Source organism: Sinocyclocheilus grahami, unplaced genomic scaffold, assembly GCF_001515645.1.
Source record: "Sinocyclocheilus grahami isolate Dianchi unplaced genomic scaffold, SAMN03320097.WGS_v1.1 scaffold1424.1, whole genome shotgun sequence".
Lineage (NCBI taxonomy): Eukaryota > Metazoa > Chordata > Actinopteri > Cypriniformes > Cyprinidae > Sinocyclocheilus > Sinocyclocheilus grahami.
Window position 1 is genome coordinate 221,738 of NW_015506603.1, and position 12,423 is coordinate 234,160.

General features: G+C 38.8%; 1 protein-coding gene across 2 annotated transcripts in view; it reads right to left on the reverse strand.

Moving 5' to 3' along the window:
- Positions 1–11,998, reverse strand: part of trim44 (tripartite motif containing 44) — a 48,217-nt gene extending 36,219 nt beyond the window's left edge. Inside the window, exons 1-2 of one of the 2 annotated variants that reach the window (XM_016256390.1) lie at positions 11,957–11,998; positions 7,893–8,395 (exon numbers count right to left, since the gene is read on the reverse strand). In XM_016256390.1, coding sequence (XP_016111876.1) covers positions 7,893–8,363 — 471 coding nt within the window. In that variant the 5' untranslated portion in view covers positions 8,364–8,395; positions 11,957–11,998. Of the gene's footprint in view, positions 1–7,892; positions 8,396–11,773 lie in introns of both variants that reach the window. The other variant, XM_016256389.1, reaches the window with a different exon arrangement.
- Positions 11,999–12,423: the final 425 nt, after the last annotated feature.

Here is a 12,423-nt window from a genome sequence, read left to right on the forward strand (position 1 = left end):
GAACACGGAATTGGGAGGCGGCAGATTGCAGGGGCTATTTGGGGGGGGGGGAACGATGCCGGCTCAACATCATGATGTCTGTCAGCCATCGGCGATGGACGATGACATCGCCTATCAGCCCATCCCTATTGGGTAGTGCTTGTACAAGTTGTTACTCTACATTTGTTTTGTCTAAACCTGTTCCTGGAGGGCCACTGTCCTGCAGAGTTTATCTTTAACAAATAATAAACACCCCTGAAACTAAGTTCAAGGTCTACAGACTCATTAGAAACAAGTGTGTAGGAGCTGGATGGAGCTTTGCAGGATATTGGCCTTCCAAGAGCAGGTTTGGACACCCCTGGTCTACATCTTCTTACAACATGGGAGTACCGCAAGGGTCTGTACTTGGCCCACTGTTGTTTACAATGTACATAAATGACCTACCAAATTGCTGTCCGGGTGTCTACTGTCAGATGTATGTGGATGACACTGTCGTCCATTAAGTGTGGGAATATTTAGTCACCTCACGATCTGATCCGATTCCGATTCTGGGAGTCACGATCCGATTCCAGAACGATTCTTGATTTACTCCCCCCCCCCATTAATTAATTAGTTTACTGACTTGAGAATCTTAAAATACTATGACATCATAGACAGCGGGAGATCTATTAAGCTGCATTCACGCACGGATCTCTTTTGAAATATAAGAAGTAATGTGGTTTGTCCTGTCTGTTTAATCCCTTAAGACATAACTGGCTGTGTTTACATTAATTTTGCGTCATCAAACCATTTTGAGAAGCAAGTGCATTAAACCACTTACACAGCCGCATGCGCGAGCAGTCTTTTTGAAATTGAAAGCAGCCTTCTGTTAGTGAGGTTCATATTTTAAATATATGTCCACTGCATTCCAAACCACATAAATTATGACTTCGTAGAGCATTTCTCTCACAGCGCATCCAGTGCAATGAAGCCTGCGAATGTCCTTGCAATTCGCTTCAACCTTTCCAAACTTTATTAAAGATTATTTTACGGAAGGTTCAAGTGGTATATGTGTGTGAGGAATTGGAAGCAAGCAGAATACGGGTGTTTCTAAAGCAAACTCAGCGTCATACTGAGCTTAGTTTTCTGGTTAAAAACTAAGCTCAGAATCGATTCTGAAATTCTCAGAATCGATCCAGAATCGTTGGAGAGGTGCATCGATGGATCGATTTTTTCTCCCACCCCTATCGTCCATGTGTCTACTAAAACACCTAGCTTGACAGGTGAGCACCTGACACAGGCATAGGAGAATAGATGGATGGCTTGAGTTGTCTCATTTAACTCTTAATGTTAAGAAAACTGTTTGCCTTTCAGTCGTTCACTACGAGTCACGTCGGTGACTGATGAATCAATTCACTTCAAGTGTAACCTAAACGAGCCACTGCACATTGGCATGCGATGATTGCATCCAGGTGCCCCTGATCACAGCGCGAGTATAAAAAGGAAGCCGGTGCAATGCATACCAGGTTTTCGCTTCGGAGCCGAGCGACATCGTTCTGCTCCTACCAAACTGCTTAGTGTGTGACGAGTCTAGCGCGCTCTAGGGAGCTTTTTGTGTTGGCGGACGGCGCTTCAGCGGTGGTTGTTCCTGTGTCGAGTGGGCTGCGCAGTTCAGTATACAAACTGCAAGCGGCCATTTCCCCAGTGTTTCCCCAGCAGACTCCTGCCATTTCCATGAGGGTTTCAATCACCTCTAATCTTCCATATGCACCTAAACGGATGTTCATATGTGTAAGTGCTTCCGAAACTTCCTTCGGGAAGGATGGGGCTTCCGCAACGTTCCTGTTCCAAGTGGAACGGGTACGTTTCCCAGTGTTATCCAATATCACTAAGTGGGTAGTGCTATGACAACAGTGACTGGTCTTCTTGTTGCGAGCCCCAGCCTACACCACAAAGGGGCCTACATCACACAGGACACTGGAAGGGGCAACATCCATGGCACTTTGGTAGGGATCCCAACGAGTCGGTACGTGACTCATAGTGACCGACTGAAAGGGAACGTCTCGGTTACGTATGTAACCCTCATTCTCTGAAGGAGGGAACAGAGACGTCACGTCCTGTCGCCACGGCTGCTGTACCACCGCTGAGCGGCCGGGTCACCGGCTCGGCTCCTCAGCGAAAACCTGGGATGCGGGGCACCGGGTACGTGACTCATAGTGACCGACTGAAAGGGAACGTCTCGGTTACGTATGTAACCCTCATTCTCTGAAGGAGGGAACAGAGACGTCACGTCCTGTCGCCACGGCTGCTGTACCACCGCTGAGCGGCCGGGTCACCGGCTCGGCTCCTCAGCGAAAACCTGGTATGCGTGGCACCGGCTGCCTTTTTATGCTAACGCTGTGATCAGCGGCAGCTGGATGCAATCATCACATGCCAATGTGCATTGGCTCGTTTAGTTTACACTCAAAGTCAATTGGTCTCTCTAAGCGAGATCCCAATTTGTCTGTCACCGTCGTGACGTCTCCGTTCCCTCCTTCAGGGATCGAGGCTTAAATACATAACAGAGACGTTCTGTGTGCTTCTCCATACAAAATAAGTCTGTAAGGGATGTATTTAAGGTGCGGATCAAGAATTAAGTAATTGGAGTAGAGAATGAAGTCAAGTATCTTGGCATAATTCTGGATAATAATTTAAAATTTAAAGGTCAGGTTAGGTATATCTGTAAGAAGGTCAAACCGAATCTAAATAGTTTTCGTATTATTAGAAGGGATTTGTCATGACAAACCGCAAAACTATACATGCATGCAATGATGTTCTCACATTTTTCATATTGCATTACAATGGTAGTTGCATTACGTATTGACTACAATGAAGCCTATTGCTTCAGTATACAAACAGGCAATAAAAGTTATTGACCAGAAACCTATGCGATATGCGAAATATCTTTAATTGTTATTTAAATGTTTGAAGAATCATGTGTCACTGCTGTTTTCTGAATTAATCAAACATCAAACATCAAACATTAAATATTAACTTCTTATTTACTGAACTGTTGTATAAAATCATATTTGAACTCGTTATATTCAAGTATATACAAATTCAAGTTCAAGTTCAGTTTATTTATAAAGCACATTTAAAAACAGCCACAGGCCGACCAAAGTTCTGTACAAGTTAGAATAAAATAAAAAATTAAGTACTCTAACAGCAGCAAATCAGTTAAAACAAAACACTCTTATAAGCTAAAAGCAACAGAGAATAAATATGTTTTGACACATGACTTGAACTCAGACAAAGTGGAAGCCGATCTAATATAGAGTGGGAGCTTGTTCCACAGTGTCGGGCTGGCCACTTCAAAGGCTCGGTTACCCCTTGTTTTTAGCTGGATTTTGGGTAATCTGAAGGAGGAGCTTATCTTTGGATCCAAGGCCTCTGGTGGGAGAGTAGGGGTGAAGTAGATCGGACAAATAAGAAGGTGCTAAATCATTTAATGATTTATATACTAGTAATACAATTTTAAACTCAATTCTAAAAATAATCGGAAGCCAGTGAAGGGGGGTATTTCCTCTTTCCCTTTAGGAATCTTGCCGCAGCATTTTGAATGACCGGCAAGCATGCCATTTGGGACTTAGATATACCAAAATAAAGGGAATTGCAATAATCCAGGTGAGAGGTAATAAGATCATGGATAGCAATCTCCAAGGAGCGCTTAGTTAGGGATGCACCGAAATGAAAATTCTTGGCCGAACACTGGGCCGATTATGTTTTTTTGTGGGGGGTTTTTCTTCGCCATTGCATAAATTAAATAGCCAAAATGTGCTTTTTACTGTTTTGTCTTGCTTTTCAAAGAAAAAAAAAACTATTACAAAACAACAATTTAAAAATATTTAACACTGAACATTTTTAACATTCTAGCAGACACTATACCAACAAAGCACAATTTAGCTTAAAATGAATAAGTTAGTAAAATAGTATTTTTTGGCCATCAGATCCTCTTCTTGAATTAGGCATGTATTTTTTACTGTACAATTAAAAGCAGCCTTGCTGAGAAGAGACTTCTTTTAAAACATTAGAAAATATTACAGATCTTAATTTTAACATTTTATTGTTATAATTAATGTATTAACAGAGCTGTTTTAATGATTATTATCATTATTATTGGCTTACATTTTATTTTATTTTACAGAGCAACAGTAAAATTACAATACTAACATTTATGAACGTTGATAGAGTTCTTGCTTTTTCTCAACTTTTATTTTGGCAGAAACGCGCAGGAGACTTCAATGCTTTCTTTTTGTTGACAACAGCAGATTTATAAATAAGTCTCAGTACGAATACGTTGTACGTATCGCATTGTCACATGCCTTGTAAAAATTCATAAAAATGTGACTAAGCAACGGACGAGAGCAGATTTTCCTCGCGCTTTGGACTTTGAACCCTGGTTAACAAGCAGATCTGCTGCGAGCTCGTGCAGCGCTGTCAGAATACATGCGATGCGCGCGTGTATTAGAAAACATAACGTTCTGCAGTTTATTTACTAATTGTTTAAGGCCATTTCGCGATTTCAATCATCATACAGTAAACCAGCAACAATCACCCCTTCCTCTTCTCATCGAAGACATGCCCTGCAGCACTAAACAATCTCTCGCTGTCGGTGCTTGTAATGATTTTTGCGTCTTTCTCGGACAGTTTAAATGCTTCCACACTGCTGACATGTGTGTTGCATTAAAGAGTGCGCACCTCTCACTCTGCGCTGGTTGCCATCGTGTCATATCATTGTTCAGTACAATTTATTCGGTCTTTTCGCTTATTTTTGGTTGCCGAACATTCGGTGCATCCTTAGAAGAAAGGATTTGATTTTTGATAGAGAACGAAGAGAGAAAAGGCTGGACCCAATGACCGCGCTAATCTGCTTGTCAAATTTGAGGCAACCATCTACCATCACACCTAGATTCTGTACTTGGGGAGAGATTAATTGATTTTGATTCAAAAATTAACGTAGTTTAAATTAACGATCAAATAATCATTAACCTTAATGCTGCAAAATGCGTCTATTGCAGCGGCACGCAGTCAGGCATGACAGGATGTGCAAAAGCCACTCAAAAATTTTTTTCGCTTTCTCACCCGAATTAAAGGGTGTTTAGTCTGAATAAAATGCTACACTGTAAAATCTAATTAGTTGGGCTTACATTTCTGTATTAACAAGAAGAAAATTATAGTTACATAAACCCAGTAACTAAAGTTCAAAGTGCCCAACCAAAGGGACTGCTAATCACTATAATGGTGAATTAAAAAAATAAATATTTTAGGAAAATCAATTTATGAAGTTAGCTTATGTGATGTTCTGTCAAATATTTCAGTTGTATTGAGAATTCAACATTCAAGATGACTTTGGGAAACGAGTGAATGCAACTAGTGAAAGATAATTGCAGACATGGAGGAAATGAGTGAAAAGTCTATTAAGACTCGTTTTCTTTTCTTCTTCTGCTGTTGTTATGTTGCACATTAGCAACATATTAGTGCACTGCTGCCTCTCATTGGTTTATTAATGTCATTGGTTCCTTTGTGGCTACTTGAATATTTTAAGTAAGTGTCACTCAAAACAGTAAGTAAATTGTTTTATTTGCCTTGAAAGTAGCTGTAACTTAATAAAACCTAGTAAGTATAACAACTAAGTAAAGATTACTAATTAAATCTAAGTAAGGTAAACTATCGGATTTTACAGTGTAGTAGCAGGATTGTAAAATGAATAGATGTGATAGATGGGATCTCCAACAAACAATTTGATAAAATGAAGAGAGCACGCCGTACGTTCGAGATCATTTTACTTTGTTGACTGTTTCCTATCCCGACACGGAGACCGCTGAACGCGCCTCTTTAAATGGTTTCGTGGTGCTCGTTGTTGTATTTTAAAACACTATTGCAATGTTTTCAACTGACATTATGGCATTTAAAATAAAATGATCCCAAACGTAACTGTGGCGCGTGTGGCTGTGCTGCGCAGTCAGTGAACCGCTTCCATCGGCGCTACTGCAGCAAAACACACTGTTGCTCACATTAAACATGTTTATCTGAGTATTATGCTTAATTTGATCCTGCTGGATCCCGTTCCGGAAAAAGTCAGATTTCGAATTTTTGCGTTCCAGCAGGCCTATTTGTTTTCAAAAATCCGGCATTTACAGTGCATTAGATTGTGACAGTGCATGCGTGCGTGCGTACGAGAGCGCGGGTTTGGATAGTTGTATTTGGAGCTTATTGTTCACGTCTCATTCGGCACAAATCCAAATGTTTCCATACTCGTAATGTATTTGAATGTTAAACTATTATTTATCATGTAAACTAGGCTTGTAACATGCATTTGCATATTGATGGAAAAGATCATCCTCTTCACATGAGCAAAAACGTTCTTAACAGCAGAGTGGACCGGTATACTATGGTCTATTTAAACTGACCAGTGTAACCTTTTATGTTTGGTTTGATAAAGAACAGACTGTGATGTAAGTTTGAATTGCTAGAACATGTGGGGTGTGTGCGCGCGAGGCGCCAGCGCGATGAACAGCTGAAACATTAAAAAACCTCAATTTTTGGAGTAAGATATAATCCGCAAAAGTGTTTACTTTTATTTTTGCACACTCACAATAAAAACATATGATTTGTGCTTTTGTAAAATAAAGCAAACAAACAGAATGCGCATTGTCATCCTTTATTTTCCGTGAATTTGTTTATGGAGCCCACACTTCTGTTTTAAATCTGTTAGCGTAATTATTTAAGTCAGATATATTTCTGTCACAGGTGGTAACGGGCACCGTGGAAAAACCGGGTCTGGGTCCAAATGCAGGTGAAAACCTTTTTATTCCAAACAGAAAGGCCAACAAGGCAAAACAAAAACAGGTCTAGGGACAACGAACACCATTACATACACAATACAGCCCTTAGGATGGGTTAAATGCAGAGCACTAATTCAGAGTATGGGTAAGTATGGGTAACCATACTTGGCCACATGTCACTTCACTTTACTTTTAAAGTTGAAATCACATTAAAAGCTTAATTTGTACATTATGAATGAATGATGATGCATTTATATACTGTCACTCACAGCTGCTCACACGAGTTTTGCTCACGCACACAGCCCAAAATTAAACAGCTTAATCGACCATCGATAGTTTTAATCGATTGCATCTCTTATCGATCATCGATTAATCGTTGACATCCCTAATTCAAGGTCAAAGTGATTCCTTGGCCTGAATTCTGAGGAGTCAAAAACAATGACAAACAGCACTTGTGTGATATTGCTTATTATGATATAAATATGAGGCAAAAACTCATACAGGAGCATTTTTGCCACAATATCTTTAATTTTAGGGCATAACTGCATTTATGGAGTTGTAGCCCTGCATCATATTTGTCAACAGTCAACTGTATATGAAATGTAAGATCGTAAAGATGTACAGGTCTGGGGGCGGACCTGTTATTTTATTTTTAAAATAATAAAAATATTTTAATCGTGTTATTTTTTCATAACTAATTGATTGTTAACGCATTAAACTGACAGTCCAAATTTGAATATTACAAAAAATAAATAAATAAATAAATCCATATTAAGATAAACCAAAATAAAGCGTTAGTTCACCCATAACCTAAAAAGAAAAAAAATCTTTCTAAAGCTACTTTTTGTAATATCTATTTCACGATTTTCTCCTGTAACATAATAATGGCTATAAACAATCTTTTTGGGGTAATTTCTCAGCTTGAGGTGCGATTAGTTGCCACATCGTGTAATTAATTAGATACAAAATTTGAATCAACTGCCAGCCCTGGTGTACTTACATTCAGTTAAGTATGTGTGCTCGCACACTTGCATTAAGTATATTTCTGACCAAAATAATAGCAATTTCACCACAGTGTTGTTCTTTGTTTGTGTATGTGTGTTGACTGACCTTCTGCCACAGGTAGGCCTCTTTGAGAGTGATAATCTCATGTTCTCTGTGCTCTCCCTGCACAGCGCACAGCACACAAATTACCCGCTGGTCCTGTTTACAGTAGAGCGAACCCTCTTGGCCATGCTCCTTACATTTCAGCCTCTCCACTGTCACAGTGTCTCTTTTCGCTGGTTTATGCTCATCATTACTGGTGGCCTCCGCCCCCTCTGCTGCGTTTTCAGACACCTGACAGTCTTTCAGTGGCCCAGGCTCTGCCTGAGGGTCTGGGGTGCTGTACGGCTGGAGTTGGTGACCAGTGCTTTGTGAATGTTTGTCTGCATGGCTGGAGCAGAAGGCAAAGCGACAGAGTGTGCACATCCAAACAGCTGACTGAGGCTCGTCCGGTTCACACGCATCACACGTGCCATCCATCTGTGGCAAATCATCCTCAATAAAGCAGCTGTCCCAGCATCCTCTCGATGCATCCATGGTGGTGGAGGATGGGGATGATAGTGAGAAGCCTAAAAGAGGACAAAGGACAATGCAATAAAATAAGTTGCAGCAACAATAGTAAGTGAAAGTTCAGTCAACTGTAAATGTAGCAACTGTGCTACATTTCTGTGCTTCAATGGGTGTCATTGGTCAAATAAGAATACAAAGGTTTTGGAGCATCTGTGACTCGTGCTGGCAAAATGAGTCGAAACGCGCACTTTCGGTTTTGGTCGAATTTGAGGTTTTCACAAAAACAAGTTCATTAAGCCCTCTTCTAGCGATCCCAGTGCTCCAAATAGTAATTAAACAACCAAAATGATCTTTATTTGTAAGTTTTCTGAGAGGAGTACCTTTCTCTGCTCACTTCTGGATGACTGCTGCTGCTTCTCACCACAAAGCGCAGCATACCAGCTTTGTGAATATTTATATTGAATTCTCGATGACATGAGTCCAAACCAGTGAAATATGATTTTTCATTAGCATTTCAGACCCATGCTAATGAAAACAAAACGATTGCGCTGAGTCGCTTGCTGACATTTGTAAAGTGCGCGCATAAGATGCCCCTGTCCGTGAGCACGCGATCTCCCATATGAAGTACATTATTGCGAAATATGTCTTGGCGAGATTCACACAGACATAATCTGTTATGTCTTACATTCTTACATAAACGTTTAGTTAATGGTTGGGGAAAATCTGATGTGTAACATTATATTTGATCCATGCATTACAGTAGGTCTTAATATAGATCTGTCTCAGTGTTAATCAAACATTAAAAGAAAAGACAGAATCACTCGCTGCTCTTGATTAACCCTTTAAGCCCTGAGGGCATTTTTGCCTCACTGAAGTTGGGCAAAATGGAAAAAATAAATAAAACAGGGATTGAAATTAACTTTTTCACTCACCAGCCAATTTTGCTGATTACTGGCCATTCATAACTTCTACTAGCCAAAAAAATAAAAAAACAAAGAAATAAACCAACAGCTTGAGGCTGTCTACACGGGACGTGACAAAGCGACCATTCTGTGTCAGTACTAGATGTGTGCGATATTGACAAAAAAATCATATATCAATATTTTCTGGGATTTTATCAATAAAGATAAGTAGATGATATTTTGCCGAGTGTGTTATTGTGCTGATATCTTAAGGACTGCTGTGGACAGCTGAGCTGACTCCTAAAATTTGTGATATTCTTAATATTCTGTGTGGTCAGTTCACAGCAGTGATAGAAATGAATCTTTTTCAATAAGTTTAAATAGATTTTTACCTTTTATGGGCATTTTTACCTTTATAAAGCCTTTTTTTCCCTAAAAGAATAATATTTTGAGTCAAATTCTTACATTTAATCAGTCAATTATAATAATAATACATTTAGGCTGTTACTAAACAAATGAAATCAGTATCAATATATATATATATTTTTTTGCAGAAGTTGCATAAGAAGTGGCATTTAGATGTGGTAGTGGTATTTACACATGTTAATGCAGCTTAGAGGGACATGGAATGCTTTAACCTGCAGTTACAAATGCATAAATAATGTTTTGATATTTTAAACATGAAATGTTGAATACTGATATTTGAAATTATTAAAAAAAATTAAAGATACTATACATGTGAAATTAAAACCTATTATACATGTAAAAATGTTAAGTGAGTCATTGTGATTGAACCGAATCATTTAAACGGTTGATTCAGTCAGGAACGAAACGTGGTCATGTGGTCATGTGGCGTGAAACAGTACTGTGGCTGTGTTTGGAATGATTTTTGTTGCCGAAATAGAGCAAAAACAGCCAATATGATGTCTAAAAAAACTAAAGTCTCTTGATATTAACTTCTTTTTTTTATTGAACTGTTGCATAAAATCAATATCGCATTTGTAACCATGCTAAATTTTGAAGAAAAACGGCACTCGTGTGATATTGATTAACTATATGAATTGATATAAATATATACATTTTCTGCAGAGCCGATCCTCCCTAAACTCAAAATACGCAAGCTGCGTATTACTGTTTTTAATAAAGTACATTTGAAGAATGAAAAGTTGGACACCTTTTTTTTTCTTGAGGAGTTTTCACATTAATCGAAAGAAGAAGAGTTACTCTTTTTCAGACAGGCTTAAGAAAGAAAAAAAACCTACCATGATGCATTATTAAAAAAAATTAAAGATACTATACATGTGAAATTAAAACCTATTATACATGTAAAAATGTTAAGTGAGTCATTGTGATTGAACCGAATCATTTAAACGGTTGATTCAGTCAGGAACGAAACGTGGTCATGTTGCTCAGAGGCGTGAAACAGTGCTGTGGCTGTGTTTGGAATGATTTTTGTTGCCGAAATAGAGCAAAAACAGCCAATATGATGTCTAAAAAAACTAAAGTCTCTTGATATTAACTTCTTTTTTTATTGAACTGTTGCATAAAATCAATATCGCATTTGTAACCATGCTAAATTTTGAAGAAAAACGGCACTCGTGTGATATTGATTAACTATATGAATTGATATAAATATATACATTTTCTGCAGAGCCGATCCTCCCTAAACTCAAAATACGCAAGCTGCGTATTACTGTTTTTAATAAAGTACATTTGAAGAATGAAAAGTTGGACACCTTTTTTTTTCTTGAGGAGTTTTCACATTAATCGAAAGAAGAAGAGTTACTCTTTTTCAGACAGGCTTAAGAAAGAAAAAAAACCTACCATGATGCATTTTAGCCATGTAGCTTACATCAATATTTTAAAAGCTAGTTTTTTTGAAAGACACGGGGCAACTTTCTTTAGAGCAATGCTGCCTGGGCACTTTCACAGCATGGGTAACAGATGTCTCTCCGGCCGTGGGCCCTGTGTCTCACCTGGCTGGCCGCTGACGCAACACTGCTCAAAAAGCTGCCCTGTGTATCATCAGCCTATCACTTAATTACTACTTTTATTAACCAAGGAAGCATTACATTTATAATTTATAATTTCATAAAAGATTTCCATTTCCAATAAACACTGTTCTTTTGAACTTTCTTTTCATCAAACAATCCTACAAAAAATGTATGGCCGTTTCCACACAAACTATTAAGCAGCAAACCTGTTTTCAACATTGGTAAGAAATGCTTCTTAAGCACTAGGCTAATTCAGCATATCAAAATGTTTTCTGCAGAATCATGCGACACTGCAGAACAAACAGAACAGAGCAGTAGCGTACGGTACACTATTAAGACTGCTAAAACCTATCCAGCTGGACAACTTGTGTGATCTGAACCATTTAACAACCTTTTAGTTCACTAGCACAGAAGATCCCTCCTCTTAAAGTTCAGCTTCAACTGTTTCCTCTCCACCTCGCAGTATGAGAAATAAAGCTAATATCGCGCACACAAAACATTTGCTTTCTTCATTTATGTCTGTCTCTCTCCTCAGTCTCACCTTTCGTTTGTTTGTCTCTTTGGGAGCACGTATGGGCAGATTGTTCTTGCTTTTCGCACCGATTTCTCTCTTTCCTTTGTTTATTTCAATCCTTTCTGATTACGCTGTTGTCACAGAGCTGTAATACAAAACATGATAACAGAAGACTTCTGCTGTTTCGCAGTAATCTGGACACTCACTCACAGCTGCTTGCACTTCCGTGTTTTGCTTCGAGGGTTATTTCACTACTTCCTGTTCCTCCAACACAAACTGATGACAGCAGACGAAGAACAGGTTCCGCAAGAAGGGCAAAAAGCATGGAAGGATATTTAGATACCTACATGTTTTGTTAGTTGATGATTTTTGATGGTTTTAAAATCTCTCTCTCTCTCTTAACGTGTGAATGACTTAGTCAGTGTAAAGCAATATTTATGACACTACATAAAAATGTATTAACCACACAGGCAAATTTTAATGAAAAAAAAAGACTGCCAAGTAAATTACATAAATTACCAAAATCTTGAAAAAATAAGCAATAATAATCTGCTCTCAAATGTTGGGGGCGTGTCCGCTGTCGGCGCTGAAACCACGCCCCTCGCTCAACTGTCCACTAGCGATGGGAAGTTCGGATCATTTTACCGACTCGGACCTTTGAGTCTCGGTCAGCAAAA